The sequence below is a fragment of the Myodes glareolus genome, chromosome 1 (assembly GCF_982192425.1).
Source record: "Myodes glareolus chromosome 1, mMyoGla1.1, whole genome shotgun sequence".
In the NCBI taxonomy this organism is placed as follows: Eukaryota; Metazoa; Chordata; class Mammalia; order Rodentia; family Cricetidae; genus Myodes; species Myodes glareolus.
In genome coordinates this window covers 111409011-111426207 of record NC_142026.1, presented here as the reverse complement: position 1 = coordinate 111426207, position 17197 = coordinate 111409011, and the positions used below count along the sequence as shown (strand labels likewise).

General features: G+C 42.9%; 1 protein-coding gene across 3 annotated transcripts in view; it reads left to right on the top strand.

Moving 5' to 3' along the window:
* Positions 1 to 9495, top strand: part of Slc18b1 (solute carrier family 18 member B1) — a 31902-nt gene extending 22407 nt beyond the window's left edge. For all 3 annotated transcript variants that reach the window (XM_048425232.3, XM_048425233.3, XM_048425235.3), the window contains 8 exons: positions 289 to 425; positions 1880 to 1981; positions 3972 to 4063; positions 5497 to 5592; positions 6858 to 6932; positions 7863 to 7956; positions 8060 to 8112; positions 8530 to 9495. In XM_048425232.3, the coding sequence (XP_048281189.2) occupies positions 289 to 425; positions 1880 to 1981; positions 3972 to 4063; positions 5497 to 5592; positions 6858 to 6932; positions 7863 to 7956; positions 8060 to 8112; positions 8530 to 8596 (716 nt within the window). In that variant the 3' untranslated portion in view covers positions 8597 to 9495. The remainder of the gene's footprint in view (positions 1 to 288; positions 426 to 1879; positions 1982 to 3971; positions 4064 to 5496; positions 5593 to 6857; positions 6933 to 7862; positions 7957 to 8059; positions 8113 to 8529) is intronic.
* The last annotated feature ends 7702 nt before the right edge of the window (positions 9496 to 17197 follow it).

Sequence of the window (17197 nt, the reverse complement as noted above, 5' to 3'; positions counted from 1 at the left end):
ACCTTGACTTCCTGATCCTCCCTCCGCCTTCTACCTCCCAAGTGCTGAGAGACAGGTGAACTGCCGCCCTGCCAGGAGAAGTCAGTCTTTTACATAAAATCTGCTGTGGCTTCCAAAGAGCTGAGAAGCTAATGTCGACGATAATATTTAATTTCAGGCAATTCAGAGGTGCAGTTACTTTTACTTCCAGATAGTCTTATCGGCTTTGCCTCTCAAAGTAAGTTAAAAGGTGAAGCTAAGAGACGTTGATTACCATGATGTATTTCTGTTTCTGTTTTTAACCCCAAGAGTCGGATCAAGGGGAACACTCCTTCTGGAAGCTTGTCACCTTACCCAAGGTCGGTCTCATAGCCTGTGTCATCATTGCCCTCAGCTCCTGCTTTGGTTTCCTCGATCCGATCCTCTCTCTCTTCGTCTTGGAGAAGGTGAGAAGCCGGCTGGAGCTCTGCTTTGTACAGTGGTCCTGACTATGTGCTCTTGGGCTCTTTCTTTAGGGAAAGTCTTTCAGCTATGAGAAGGGGGTATGAGCTGTGTGCTCAGGGCCTGTGTCTCCCCTCAGTGATGTTCCTTTGAGGTAGGGATGTGACTCTGCGGTCTGGGGTCTGATCCACTAGGAAGAAAGGAAGAATCTTCCTCTAGGGTCCAGTACATTGTCTCTTCCTATCGAAGACCTTGTTCACACCACTCCAGCTCTGCGAGGGCATCGCTTCTGTTTGCTTAGCTACTACACACTTTTTTCTTCTTGTATGAATTGTAATGAGGCATTAAGAGTGCTTGTTAGGTCTTTCGATGTGATATATCCTTCCCTCCAAATGCCCGCTGGGTCCACGTACTTTTTAGCTATTTGTTATAATTGGGTGTCCATGTTCTATACTACAGAATAGGAGAAAGGAACCAGGAGTCTCCATTGCTGAAACATAAATGTTGAATTCATACTAGTGAATTTGCTTTTTACTGTGACCCATCCCCTCCTGACCCCCTCCCTCCGAGAAACCAAACCTAGACTAGGCTAGAATTCAAGAACATCATTTAAGAAGCTTTGTATATGAATCTTCGTATACATAAAACTTGTGAAATACTATATGTGAAAATGCAAATAGTAGAAATCAAATCGTATGTTTAATATCAAATGCTATAAAACCAAACTTCTAGGACGTCTGATAAGTGGTCGAATTTTTTTTCCTTTTAGAAAAAAATATTTACCCATTCCTGGTACAAAGTGAGAAAAAGTTAAGAGGAACGCGATAAAAGCTGATCTTTTTGTTTTTTTTTTTTCCAAGATATGTGTTCTCTGTGTAACCCTGGCTATCCTAGAACTCCCTTTGTAGACCAGGCTGGCCTCGAACTCACAGAGATCCACCTGCTTCAGCCTCCTGAGTGCTGGGATTAAAGGCATGCGCCACACTGCCTGGCGAGAGCTAATCTTGATTGTTAACTTGATAGGATGGAAAAGCACCTAGGAAATTAGTAAAGCGTGTCTCCGGGTATTTCCAGACAGCACTGCCCAAGCAGCGAATGCCCCTACTGTGGGCAGTTCCATCCCAGAGGCTGGAGCTGGGAAGAAAAAAGGGATGAGCAGAAAAAGCCAGTTAACACAGGCATCCTCTCTCTGCTTCCTGGTTGCTTTTGTGTAAGCTCCCTGCTCTCCCACACCCTCCCCACTGCAATGCTCTGAAACTGTGAGGCAAATAAATAATCCCTTCCTTTACATTGCTCTCTCAGGTGTCCTATAGACAGCTATGGACAGCAAAACAGTACAGATACTGGGTGTTACTGATGGACTTCTGTTAATAGAGCTGGGGAAGAGGAGTGGGGAAGAGGGTGTATCTTTTTAAAGAGAGACTTAACACACTGCCTTAATGCAGTGTTTCTTTTCCAGTTCAATCTGCCAGCTGGATATGTGGGACTGGTCTTCCTGGGTCTAGCTCTATCCTACACCATTTCGTCGCCACTGTTTGGCCTCCTCAGTGACAGGATGCCTGTAAGTATACTGACCTATATTTGAGTTGCTTTTACACGTTTAGATCTGTAGTCACTTCTCCCAGAATTCTAAAGGTCCTTTGCTTAAAGTTGACACCTTCAATTGGCCTGATAGAAAGACTCCGGTGTCTCCCAGCCTCAGTCATTCCTCTGAGCATACTCAAGTATAGAATTCCATGTGAAGAAAAGTCTGGTGATAAAACTGCTGGAAACTATTGGACCATGGGATGATGATGGTGATGTTGATGATGATGATGATGATGATGACGACGACAATGATGATTGTTTAAGACAGAGCCTCATATACAGCCCAGGCTAGTTTGGAACTCATTTCCCTTGCTTCAGTCTTCCCAGAGCCAGGATTACTGTCTGTTCTTGATATGACAAACCTGGCTTGAATTATACCTCCTAGAAGCTTCCTTAATGACCCAGACAAAACAAAATAAAACAAAAACCCTGATCCTAATAACAAGGACAGAGTCTTAGGCTCCTAAAAGTTTTTGGACTTGATCAGATTGTAGTACTGATAGAGGGAAATTGGCTTAGAAAGTGGGTGCAGAAGAATGACCCTTGCGAGCGAGGATCAGCCGTTCCACACCCGTCTTGAAGCGAATCCCTTCTGCTCCCTTTCAGTTTGGCCTAACCCATTTAGTCTGCATGAATGATATCAGAACTAGCACCGTTACCAGACCTCCCATGTCCATGGCGCTTCTGCAACTTTAGTGCTGAGAATTTGCATTTTTCTTTTATTAGTTTTGCATACATAAGATCTACATATTATGGGGAATTAGCTACATAAGTAACAGATAGTTAATGCTTTTTCTTTTTGAAAAATTTACCTTCATGACTGTTAAGAAATGATCTTATTTTTTATTATTTAAAACAATTTTTATTGTTTTTATTGAGCTATATATTTTTCTCTGCTCCCCTCCCTTCCTCTCCTCTCCCCTTCTACCCTCTCTCATGGTCCCCATGCTCCCAATTTACTCGGGAGATCTTGTAAGACATAATCTTAAGAGTTCAAGGCCAGCCTGGTCTACTCAATGAGTTCCAGGACAGCCAGGACACAGAGAAACACTGTCCCAAAACAAGCAAACAAACAAACAAAAAAACAAAAAGCCATACAAACAAGCAAAAACAAAAGGCATAATCTTAAGCCAGATATGGTGTCAAATGTGAGTTACCCTAGTTCCTAGAAGGCCGGAGAACTAAGTGATCATTGCCAGCCAGGACTATATGACAAGACCTTGCTTCTTGCTTTAAAAAAAAAAAGACATAGCCTGAATCAAACAGTTTAGAAGGAATAATATTATTAGATACCATCTTAGGCTGTTCAGACTTCCATAACAAAATACCAAAGACGTGGAGCTCAAATAATCGAGGGATACTTACTTTCCACACTTCTGCAAGATCCAGGCTCCTGTTTGGTTAAGGGCCACTTCTGATTCACAGCAACCCTGTTTGGAGGACTGGGAAATACTCCCAGAGGCTTCTTTTGTAAGGGTGTGAACTCCAGTCATGAGGGTTCTTCCTTCACTGCCAGATCACCTCTCCAAAGCTGACTTTCACATACCATCAGATCAGGCAGTAGACTAGCGTGTGAATGTTGGGGGTCAGGGGTGAGGATATATGCTCATTCACTCCATAGTAGGTACTTTGAAATAATGTCCTTTGCCTAGGTATTGGGACACATTAACAAGTTCCTCGAGGTGACTGCTTTTTAATTTCTTGCATGTTTGGACCAGATTGTGATGTGCAAAGGTTTTGTAATGTTTCCCCTTCCTGGGAAACATCTCCACTCAGCCCATCATCTGGCAAAACATCCTCCTTGCCTTAAGTTTATTGTTTGCCTATTTTATCTTAAATGTAAAGTTTCATTTGCTTCAAGGTATTTGGATTTTTGGATGTCACTGCTCTAATATTTTTTTTTAAATATTGTTTGATTGCAGAGAGTCCTTTGTATTAAACCTTGAACTCTTTCTCTTTATTAGAATCTAAGGAAATGGTTTCTGGTTTTTGGAAACTTAATCACAGCTGTGTGCTACATGCTCTTAGGACCTGTCCCCATTTTGCACATTAAAAGGTAACTTTTCTTGTTCCATGTTTTCGGGAAAATACGACTAGTAATTATTAATTTTTAAAGTGGCTTAGTACTGCAAGCACTGTTATTTAAACAATGACTTTGAGTTAGGATGGTGTTGAACGGTCTGACTGATAGCGCTTTATTTACAGTAGCTCAGCAAATCTTAACTCATGGAATCTCTATCTGTAATGGGCTTGTTTGTTTTGTTCTATTAGCTGAGGCTAGCTTTGAACTCATGTTTGTCCTGACTCTGCCTCTCCTGTTCTAGGACTATAGGCTGTACCATATTGCTGGGGCTTCTGTGTTTAAACTGCACAGTTGTTTGGAATCATTTTTACAACGGCATTCATTGCTAACAACCTTTGCTTGATACTTAAAGAGACTACAGTTTTGTGTTTGTGGTTCTTCCTTCTCACTCATCGAGAAGGGAGCCAGGTCTTTTACTGTTTCTGTGCCAGCCTCAGCATGTAGTAGTTGCTCATGAAAGCCTATTTGCTATAATTTATTTATTGAAACAAAGCGAGCGTCTTGGACATTTGCACATGCTTCTGAGATAAAGCATGGCATGATGAGAAGAGAGTGATTGCGGAGTCTTTTGGGTCTGGGTTAGAATTTTGGCTCTGTCACTGGTAGTGACACTGGTAGTGGAACTTGGACAAATCACTTAACTTTCAAGAGCCCAAGCTTTCCTGTCTATAAAAAGGAACCAGAACCAGCAAAATGGTCAGCATACTAAGACACTTGCTGTCGAGCCTGGAAACCTGAGTGAAAACTCCAGGCTTTAGCTCCAGGAGCTACATGGCTGAAGGAGAGAACTGATTTATGTGTGCTGTCCACTCATCTACACACACACGCGCGCGCGCACACACACACACACACACACACACACACACACACACACACTGTGGCATACCTCCCCTTCAAAATAAAGCAATGTAATTTTTGAAGGGAACTAAAGTGAATGCATGCATGACAAGAATTACATACGTTGCATGTCTGTCAGGCCCTTAGATGGAATCAAACACAGAGCCACTGTCAGTTTCTAGTCTCTTCCTTTGTTCTCTCCCCTCTTTGCCATTGTTTACTGGAATTGCAAAATGAAAAGATTAGCTGAACAACAGCATTGGTGTTGGAAGGACTTTGTTATGGCGGGAGGGTCGGCTGGTTACAGATGTGTAATATGTATGACTAAACACATGTATGGGAATCGTGGGACCAAAAGTGACTTCAAATGATGCAGGAGTTGCTTTTGCTGCAGAGGTGGCAGGTGCTAACATGAGCTCCCACTGAACAGAACGGGACAAGATGGAAACATGAGCCAATCGAGTCTACTATCTGTGAAGCTAACTTCTCTGCGATCCTGCTCTCCTTGGTTTTAAGTTTGTGTCTCTTAAAATACTAACGTTTTCATTCCCTCCACAATGCCTCTGCAGTCAGCTCTGGCTTCTGGTGCTGGTGTTGGTTGTAAATGGCTTCTCTGCTGGAATGAGTATCATCCCGACTTTCCCAGAGATGCTCAGTTGTGCATAGTAAGTTTCCGGGCTGTTTGACAAGCTCCCTCGTGATGGGTATGGTGGCTGCAGTGGGGTGGGGTAGGTAGCAATCAGTCTCACCTCACTTGTTCAGTCCTATAGAATGTTAGATATTTGCCCAACAGTAAATCTTCGTGATTTCATAGCATATAAACGTTGTGACATCAATCATATAAGTAATAATGACATCATACTGATGCTTGGCTTCTTGTATATCTCAGGTAAGGGTTGTGTGTGTTTGTGTGTGTGTGTGTGTGTGTGTGTGTGTGTCTGTGAGTGTGTGTGTGTGTGTGAATGGTTTTAAAAGTCTAAAACCAAATGGAGAAGTTTCTTTCCTTTGGCAGGGAGGAGACTCAGACAAGAGCACAGAGTGACCGTTCATCTGTCACTTGGCCATTGTTCCTTTGCATATGGGCATGTTCATCAACTGCTCCAGGTCGCATGTTAGTTTTTATTTGAGAACTGGAAGGCTCTTAGTTTCTCCAGATTATGTGTGGTTTATCTTCATGTTTCTATGGCTATGCTGCGGCTTCTCAATAATGCATAGAGGACAAGGAGCAGCCTTTTCTTTGAGCAGCCTTTGTGCTCTTCATCCTATTTTAAGAATTTCCTAGTTCATTATGTATTTCATTAGAATTTAATGCAAGTGAATTATTATTGTTGCTATTATACAGATGTAGTAAAATTAGGTTATTTTGTAAAAATGCCTTCAAATTTGATTTACGTATTTTGTTTGTTTTTTCATTTTTGAGATTATGATATAATTGCATTTTGCCCTTCTCTTTGCTCTCTCAAAACCCTCCCATGTACCCCTCTACACTCTCCAAATTCATGACCTCTTTTTCATTGTTTTTGCATACATATATGCATTTGTATAAATATATATATTCCTAAATATAATGAGCTCAGTTAGTGTTCTATTACTTGCATGTATGTTTTCAGGGCTGACCATTTGGCACTGGACAAACAGTTGGTATGCTCTTCCATAGGGAGGCCACTACTCCTGTGCCCAGCTTTCTTCAGTTGCCTATAATCTTTGTGTAGGGTTGATGTTTAATTTGTGCTGGTGACTGAGCCCAAAGCCTTGGGCGTGCTAGGCTCACACTCTATCGATGAGCTTCTTCGCTAGTTCCCATGTTAGTGTTTGTGTTAGGAATGGAGTGCTTTTGTTTTTACTTTCTTCAGATTATATGTGCTTTATCTTCACGTGTCTGTCAAACAATTTTTCCTTCTCATGATGATATGTCCTCGTCTCTCTGCAGTGAGAACGGGTTTGAAGAGGGAATAAGTACTCTGGGACTCGTATCTGGTCTTGTCAGCGCCATGTGGTCAGTTGGGTAAGTGAATTCATTTGCATCCAAGACATGGAAAGTGCTCTCTCCTCATCACAGATGGAAAACTGGAACACCGAGAAGGTGTGTGAGGTTATCTAAGGTAAACACTCATTTAGGGCAGAGCAAGAATTCCAGTTTACAACCCGTGGCTCCAAAATCAAAACCTAGTGTGTCAGCAGACTTCATACCAAACTAAGATACCTTTATGAACCTTGCTTTGAGCAATAATTTAAAAAAAATTCCTTTAACAGAAGCAGATCTCACACTTTTAAAATCAATTCCTTCATTTCTTTATTGATTCTGTTGCTTGCCTGTTTGCTTATGTATTTACTTTCTGCTAGTTCAGGAGCACGCTGTACAGTAGCAATAGCACACATACAGAGTCAATAGCTATGCACTCCACTGACTCAGATACTAGGAACAGAGAGAATAGTGGGCCAGTGAGACGGCTGAGCAGGTAAGCACCTGCCACACAAACCCTGAGACCTGGGTTCAATCCAGGGGACCCACGTAATGATGGAAAGGAAAGGAAAGGGAACCCATCTCGTAGGGTTGTCCCCTGACTTTCTGCCTGTGCTGTTGCATGTACCTCTACCCACAAAGTAAAAACAGTCTTTTAAACGTGTTTTTATTGTTATGTAGCTCACCGACTTCCCAGCAGCAATTCCGCTTTAACATAGTCTAATAACCATTGTTCTTTCTTTCTCTTCTTCTCTCGCCCATCTCAGCACTGGATCTGGGGATCAAGGCTGACCTTACACACTGGGGGCAAGTGCTCTACTACTGAGCCACACCCAGGCCTAGAACTCTTACTTATGCCCAGAATCCCCCTCTCTGTTTAGCCTTTATTGTTTTAGTTTAAGGGTGCCATACTTCTTTATAAAGTCGTTCTTGCACGGTGAGATATTCATCCATTCTTCTTTCCACCGTTAGTGCTTTCATGGGACCAATGCTGGGCGGATTTCTGTATGAGAAGATTGGTTTCGAGTGGGCAGCAGCTATACAAGGTCTTTGGGCTCTGATAAGTGTGAGTAGCCATGGCTTTGTGTGAGTTTTCTTCCATTTCCTCTCACTTTGGAGATGCTTGTCTTGGAGGATTTACTCTAACAGTGCATTTCATTGTTTTAAAGGGACTTGCGATGGGCTTATTTTATCTCTGGGAGCACTCAAAGACAAGAAGAAGGTATGGTCAACTTCCGGATTTTTTTTCCTCTTAGAAGAAGCTAGCTCATGAGAGCAGAAAAGAAATTTTATCTTCCAGTCCTTCTTGCTGCTAGATTTCTGGGGATCCTAAGATCCCTTGCTTGACAGGTAGGGCCAAGGAGGTGCTTGGGTGGAGATGTAGGTACTCAGTGTTTAGTCTTTTTTCTGGGGGATGGGGTTTGAGAAAGTTTCTTTGAGTAGCCCTGGCTGTCCTAGAACTTGCTCTGTGGACCAGTCTGGGCGAACTCAGAGATCCATCTGCCCCACCCTCTGAGTGCTGGGATTAAATGCCTGGGCCTGGCTTTGTATAGTTTTCTTAAGACGATCAGTACAATTTTTTTTGTTTTTGTTTTGTTTTATTTTATTTTATTTGTTTGTTTGTTTCTTCTCATTATAGTTCTAAAGCTCAGAATCTCACTGGCACAGAGGAGGAACGAGCTGTTCTCTTGCCCAATGAAACCTAGCCTTGCCAACTCTGGATACAGCATGGGAGACGGGTGCCTTGAGCCATGACAGCGGCTGCTGGAGGAGTTTTCTTTGTACTGTGCAGAGCTCCGTGATTCCTCCACTCACACCCTGGAAGTGTCAGGCTGCTTTTACATGAAGCTGCTCCGGCTGCACTTTGTGTAGCTCGAAACATCTACGAGAAAGGGAAAACCAACAAGCTTGGTGTTTCTAAATGACCCACCTTGCCCCGAAGGTGCTGTTATTATTGGCTCTCTTTGGCTTTCTTATTCCTGCGTTTTTCATTCTAAATTCGTCAATTTGACACATGCACCTCTTAAAATTATTACGCGGAGAAATGAAGCTACTTAATATGCATTGAACATATACAAAAGAATGTCTGATTTTTATGAAGTCACTTTTGAAAGATGTGCTTTCTCTGCACTGAGATTTTTATACCTATTTCAAAGGAAAAATTCCTGCCTGCCATGTGAAAACTCTAAAGTGTTCCTTGACTTTCGGGTTTTCTAAAAATGTATCTGTGGAAGGTGCAAAAAAGAAAAAAAAATGATACATCTAGTTTCCATTTTGTGGCATTTTCAGTTATGATCTGTATTTATAAACATTACTTGGCGTAACATTATTCCTTTCCAGTCTCAGTAGCTCCTTGTTCTAGTCCCACGACTTATGTTTGTTTGTTGTGTTAATACTTCTCATACTCTTGGAAGGTGTGTCCCATCACGAGGCAGGGCAGTGCCCCCACCCAAGGATGATTGCCTCCTGCAGGCTGGAGGAATACTCCCCTGACCTTAATCCTAGCTGCTACTTGAAGTGAGAATATCAATGTTGTACCTCCTGATTAATTTTCTTATTGTAGCAGTTACATTTCTTTTCTAAGAGAATAAATGGTTTTTGTCTATCCATTGTATTCATTCAAAACTCTCCGTTTAAACAACGTCTCAAGTATCCCAGGTTGATACTTGTATCAGTAGGAGTCACTGTGTAGCTGGGGATAACTTTGACCTCCTAATCTGCATGCCTCTAATATCCCGAGTGCTGGGATTAATATGCATCCATCACCATACAGGGTACTGAATATTGAACCCAGGGCGCTGAACGTGCTGAATTGTATTCTCGACGTACTTTTTGATTCCTTTTTCTCAGGATCAACCCTGCATAGACAGGTACCAGGGACATAATCTATGCCTTTAAGCAACATACACCAAGCAGATAGGGGAAACAGTACTTGATTACCAGGATTAATATCTTGTAGTAATGCTCAATAAAAAGCAAATCATGGTATAGCAGAACAACTGCCTGGTATTGGTTATGCATGGCAACTAACTTGCCCTCTTCACGGAAGTGATTGCCACCTCTGAGCGGAGATCTGAAGTGAGGATGAGACACTCACGGCAACAGTCCACTGGCAGCATCAGAGATGAGGACATGGTCCACTGGCTGGAGTCTGGTATGCAGGGGGTTGGGCTGGATGAGATAGCCAGCTTGACAATGAGGGCCCCTAGGATGGTTGCCCCATAGTCAAGTTCTCTGAGATTGTGGGTACAGTGGGTAAGGATGCCAGCAAACAAGGATGGAGATGAAAGGAAAACTCTGAAAGGAAGTAATGATTTGGGCCACGGAGGTTGCTTTGGCGATCAAGAGAAAAGAAAATATTGAGAAGTGGAGATGGCAGGATTGCTGCTGTGGGGGAGGGGGCAGATTCAAAGATGACTCTCAGGGTTGGTGTTTTACTGTAATGGATGACTGCATCTCTTAGTGAGATGGGGAAGGAATGGAGCTAAGCATCTTAAGGGGTCCAGCTAAAACCACAATGAGCAGTTGCTGGTGGTGGTGCATACCTTTAATCCCAGCACCCGGGAGGCAGAGGCATGTTTATCTATTGAGTTCGAGGGTAGCCTGGTCTATAGAGCGAGTTCCAAAACAGCCAGGGCTACATGGAGAAACTGTCTCAAAATCAAAACCAAACCAAAACAAAACAAATCAAGGAGCATGTCCCAACATAACCAATCAAGGTTTCCTAAATACAATCAGCTAAGAAGAGGGAGGTACCTTCATTTGCATACAAAGGAAATAATTCAAAGACTACTCCCATAAAAATCATCTTCACTGAGAGTGCTACCATTTGTCCCAATTTATGAAATAAAGCATAGCTCAAAAGCAATATATTTTAAGAGAAAATAAAATGCCTAACCAAGAACACCGAAGTCTCAGCTTTTGGGTTGCCTAAGATGATGAGCTTGCTAGAAATCATTGACAACTTCAAAAAAATATTGATTTTTACTTAATGTTTCTCTCTCTCTCTCTCTCTCTCTCTCTCTCTTTCTCTCTCTCTGTGTGTGTGTATTAAATGCCTATATATATAAATATATCCTGCTGAGTCCATTTAATCTCATTTGTATGTCTATGACTTTGAGGCTGACCATTGGTACTGGGTAACCAAGGAGAGCTCTCATCCCTGGAGGACACTGTTTCTCCTGCTCGCCGCATTCCTTAGTTGCCCTGCCTGTAGTTCCCTTTGTCACTTCTCCTTCCTCCTTCGCTTCTGTCCCCACAAGTCCTCCATTCCAGCTTCCGTGTCCTTTTGTGGGACTGTGTCCTGTATATTTTATTCGTTGCTTGCATGATGGGGTTGGGGTTATTGTCAAAGACAAATCAACAGAGGATACAGCAGTGAAGAATAAGACTCCTCCTCCCCCAGCAACCATTAGCTTCTCCTCCCCTTCAATCACAGTTTCCTAGCAATATCCAACAAACACCAGATTCGTACAAATTGTGGCAAAATGGAATCCCAAGCCAGCTAACCCTGTTACATATTTTGATGAAAAAATACGAGTAGGCCTTTTATTTTAAGAGAAATAAAGCCACGAAAACAATGTCTTTTCTTCTTCCTAAACTTTCGGACCTAGGCTCTGCTCTTCTCTGTTGTTTTCTGTTCTGCCACCATTATCACTTGTTGGCTTCTGCCTCCCTGTCTACTTGTCTGATAAAGATCTCAGCCACTGACTGGTGGGTGAGCAAGGTCGCCCTCTGGTGGACCAGGGCACACATTATAAAGCCGTCCAGGCATTGGTCACCTTTCTCTTTGTATGTTCAGAGGGAAGGAGTCAATCTGGCCTACTGTTTAACGACAGTCTGTCACTGGAGGGGAAGCATAGCAGAGTGTCTTAGTCAGGGATTTTGCTGCTATGATGAAACACCATGACCAAAAACAGCTTGCGGAGGGAAAAGTTTATTCTGCTTACCATTCTGTATCACAGTTCATCATCAATGGCAATAAGGGTAGGAACTCCAACAATACAGGAACCTGGAGTCAGGAGCTGGTGTAGAGGCCTTGGAGGAGCGCTGCTTACTGGCATGCTCTTTGTGGCTTGCTCACCCTACTTTCTTGTAGAATGTGGGACCACCAGCCCAGCCGTCACCCACAATGGGCTAGACTCCCTCTCCCCATCAACCACTGATTAAGAAAAGCCCTACAGGTTTTCCTACAGCCTGATCTTACAGATGCATTCTCTCAATTAAGTTCCCTCTTCAGATGACTCTTGCTCATGTCAAATTAACAAAAATACTAGCCAGGACACAGAGTTCTTCCAGGTAGGGTTATGCAGCCAGAACTCCCAACATCTCTATGGATAAAGAAGCAGCGGGTAGAGCTAGCTATCATCCCCTCATTCATTCCCTTCTTTTCTATTCAGCCCAGTTCCCTAGGCTGTGGGAGGGTGCTGCCCACATTCAGGTGGGTCATCTGGCCTTGGACATCCTGTCTGGAAAGAGTTTTACAGGCACACCCCAAATGTCTGTCTCAGTGACACCCTGGGGCTTTTTAATGCAATCCACATGAAAAGGACACAGCCGTCATGCAAAGTCATCTCCTGTAATGAGTGTGGCTTTGCTGCTCCATCTTCCTAGAAGACAAACACCACTCGAGGCTGTAGTGGGAATCTCTCTGGAATAGGCATTCCAACACCAATGAGTGTGTAAGAGAGCACCCCAACTCTAATGAGTGTTCAAGGGAGCACTCCAGCTACAATGAGTACACAAGAGAGAGATGTCACTGATGGACCAAAGCTGGGACAGCTCCTGAAAGGCCTTCATCTCGGATCCACTCTGCACCCTCTTTATCTCTGGGCAGTGCTTGGCCTGTTCCATTTAAAAAGTTCTGCTTGTTTTCTAAGCTGGGCCTGCAGATTGGGGGTGGTACCACGTGTGTGAGTGCCAAGTTAATTCTCTGTGGAGGCTGGGAAAGTTCCTACTGAGCCTGAAAAGTGCACACCATAACCAGCAAGTGTTGGGAGCCTCTGTTAGGTGGAATGTCGGTAAAGTCCATTGCTAGATGTTTAAATGGGTAGGACCCCTGTTTTTGTGTCGGGATGAGGACCTGGGTCCCTGCTTGAGGCGACTGTACAGCGTCACAAGGCAGATGGAACCCCGACTATACAGTGTCACAAGGCAGATGGAACCCTGACTTGTACAACGTCACAGGGCAGATGGGACCCCGACTGTACAGCGACACAGGGCAGATGGAACCCAGCGACTGTCCAGCATCACAGGGCAGATGGGACCCCGACTGTACAGCGTCACAGGGCAGATGGAACCCCGACTGTACAGCGTCAGAGGGCAGATGGAACCCCGACTGTACAGTGTCACAGGGCAGATGGGACCCTGACAGTACAGCGTCACAGGGCAGATGGGACCCTGACTGTACAGTGTCACAGGGCAGATGGGACCCTGACAGTACAGCGTCACAGGGCAGATGGAACCCCGACTGTACAGCGTCACAAGGCACGTAAGAATTAAGTTTGGGCTGTAGACAAAGTTTAGAATCTTTGTGTTAATATCAGAAAGCTACACATTTACAGTTAAGAAAGGACTATAAACAAACTCAACAGTCATATCCACTTTGGCCTTAAGCATGACTTGTTATTTGAAGTCTACCTGTAGAAAGCAACATTAGCTCTGTGTACACAATCATCATAGGTGAATGAAGTCAGTTTTCTCCGAACTCTCAGCACAGTGGCTGAGAGACTCCAGCCTCAGAGCTGAACGACTGCTTTCTCTCCATGAGGCCCTCGAGTCGCCTAAATTAGGGGAAAAGTAGACGCAAAAATATGCTTTTTATAGAACACATGGTCTCGGTCTCTAAAGTCAGAATATCACGGGTAAATTTTTATATTCTCCCCACCTCTTTCTCCTTTCTCTCTACAAATATTCTACAATGCTTCTTTTCTTCTAATAATAAAAAATGACAAATTACTCAATAGAACAAAACAAAGTTAAAGATTTTAAATGTAATAATTGAAACATTTGACATTCGTTGGGATATAATTTATTTTTTCAATGAGTATAGTTATTATTATTACTATTATTATTATTTTGGATTTTCAACATAGGGTCTCATTTTGCCAAAGCTAGCCTCAGACTCATTATATGAGCAAAAATGACTTTGAACTCATGACCCCCCCCCCCCCAAGCACTGAGATTACAAGTGTGTACAACCCTTCTCAGCTATTTCCTATTTTAAAAAAGATAGAGTTGTATTATATTTAATTTTTCTCCACTTTTTCTTTTGGTTTTGTGAGATAGGATCTCACTTTGTACCTTAGGCTGGCCCAGAACTCACTAGGAGGCTCATTTTATTCTTAAACTCAAAGTAATCCTTTTGCCTCAGGCTCTGGAGTGCTTGGAACATGGAAGTCTTACACCACCAGCCCTAGCTTTGAGCTGTTTTTCCTGAATAATTTTTAGTAAAAAGCAAAAGATTTATATGATCTGAAGAGAAACCAGAGTATCCCTGAATGATTTTTAAAGATTTATTTATTCTAATTTCATGTGCATTGGTGTTTTGTCTGCATGTATGTCTGTGTGAAGGTGTTAGAGCCCCAAGAACTGAAGTTACAGACTGTGTGAGCTGTTATTTGGGCGCTGGAAATTGAACCTGAGTCCTTTGGAAGAGCACATAGTACTCTTAGCCACTGAACCATCACTCCAGCCCCTCCTTAATAATTTTAAAATTTTAATTAAAATATAATTACATAAAATTTCCCTTTTCCTTTCCTTCCTCTAGCTTTTCTCTTGTCCCCATCCCATTAATTCTTTCCAAATTAATGGCTTTTTCCCTTTGGTTTGGGGAAGTCTAATTCCCCCTTCTCAGCAGTCATTGACTGTAGTTCGTGGTCTCAGAGTGGGCCCCCCTGGGACGCCCCCCAGCCATCTTAGCGTTGGCAATGCCATTATTTATTATTTAAGTGTTTTTGTGTATCTGTATATGTGTATGTGCATCAGGTTTTCTGAAGTGGAGTTATTGGAAGCTGCAAACTCTCTGACGTGGGTGCTAGGATCCTAACTCAGGTCCTCTGCAAGAGCAGCAAGCTTTTAACCACCTGTCCTCACCTCAGACCCAGCTTTGAGCATTCTAGTTTGACATTAAATCTTATCAAGAGTACAGGATGTTTAATTGTAGGAATCCTTTTTAAAAATTGTATTCATGCTGGGTGATGGTGGTGCACACCTTTAATCCCAGCACTTGGGAGGCAGAGGCAGGTGGATCTCTGTGAGCTCAAGGCCAGCCTGGTCTACAAGAGCTAGTACCAAAACAGGCACCAAAAACTACAAAGAAACCCTGTCTCGAAAAACCAAAAAAAAAAAAATTGTTTATAAAGTTGGACAGTGGCCACCAACCATACCTGACACCAGTGTTCTCTCCTATAGAGACAGATCCTGAATGTGGCTTCGCTTCCAGAAGTCATCGAGCCTTGGTCATGATCACTTCTGGAGAGAGCAGCTTGTGAAAAGCAGTCAAATCAAAATTGGTTTCCCATGCACAATCTGATTAACACTCAAATCTAGTACCAGCTCCTGTGCCCCTCTCATCACCATGATTAGCATAAATATAAGGACACCTGCTGAGCTGCTTGCTTAAGCGCCATCTCCAGAATATCTATATTCTTGTGCACGAGTAGCAAGGCTTCATCTGGCGAAACAGGTATTTCTGTTTTATTTGGCAACAGGACATCCTGTTCATCCACGGCAGCTATGAAAGCATCCAGAGCACCGAGGTGCATGGTGGTTATGGGAAAAATCACCTCAGGGACTAGAAAAGAAGTGATCATGACTGCGGGAGAATTGTCTGTATTCTGTCAATCATATTTTAATAAAATGCTGATTGGTCAAGCAGGCAATATAGGCGGGAAAGCCAGACAGGAAGTAGGGGTGGAGCAAAGAGACTGGGAGTATTCTGGGACACAGGAAGCCCTCAGCCACTCCTGCATAGACCACCGAAGAGGCAGCATGTAACTTGCCCAGCTGAGAAAGGTACGGAGCCATTATGGCTAACATAGATGAGAATAATGGGTTAATATAAGTTATAAGAGTTAACAAGAAGCCTGACCTAATGAGCCAATCAGTTTATAACCTTATGGAGTCCTGTGTGTGATTTCTCTTTGGGATTTGCCAGCTGTAGGGTACCGGGCAGGAACAGAAACCCCAACAAGCCGGCCCTCATGTTACACATGACCAAGGCTAGGTGACTTCTGGAAGTGAAGTAACGTCCAGGATCTGTTTGCAAAAGTGTTGTATGCTCTTCTTTTCCACAACCAAAAAGATAAAAACAAAACACCAAAATGTAATCAAATAAAAGCATTTTTTTTAATTTTTATTTTTCCATTCAATTATTTGCACTTCCTTCCCTCCTCCCAATTCCCTCCCGTTCCCCACACGCTCTCCTCCCACTCCTGCCCTGCTTGAGAGAGGGCCAGGAATCCTGCCCTGTGGGAAGTCCAAGGTCCTCCTGTTGAGTCCAACTACATATTGGTCAACTTCTTTTGAAGATGAGGCCTGTCCTGGAGGGATTGATGTGCCTGGTGTCACTCTGCTGTTGTATCTTTTTGGTTGTGGTTTTATTTTGATTTCTCAGTTTCCTGTAGCCTCTCTTCTCTCTCAAATGTTCTCATTCACAGTTGAATTGAATGCTGCCAATTTAATCAAAACAAAAAGTCAAAATTGTCAGGCTTCTTACCTCTCTCGGCTTTCACATTTATGAATGTCTTTATTAATAATATTATTGTATATTTTACTATTTAAAACAATTTTAAACTTAAATATATTTTGATCATATTCTCTTCCTTTCTCAAGTCCTTCAAGATCCTCTCCTCCTCTCTACCCACTCAAATTTAAGGTTTTTCTCAAGAAACAAACAAAAACCCAATACAAAATGAAGTATAATAACATACAATAACAAAGCTATCCCATTGAAGCTGGACGAGACAAACCAACAAAAGGAAAGAGCCCAAGAGAAGGCACAAGCAACAGAGACCAACTCATTGTATACTCAGGAGTCGCATTGAAAAAAATATGAAACTGGAAGCCATAATGTACGTGCGGAGGACCTGGTACAGACCCATGCAGGCCCTGTGCTTGCTGCTTCAGTCTCTGAGCTCATATGAGCTTTGCTCGTGCTGATTTAGAGGGCCTTGCTTTCTTGGTGTCCTCCATCCCCTCTGACTCTTCTCTGCCTCCTCTTCCGTAGGGTTCCCTGTAACTCTGAGGGGAGGGATTTAATAGAGACATCCCATTTAATGTTGAGTGTTCCAAAGTCTCTTACTCTC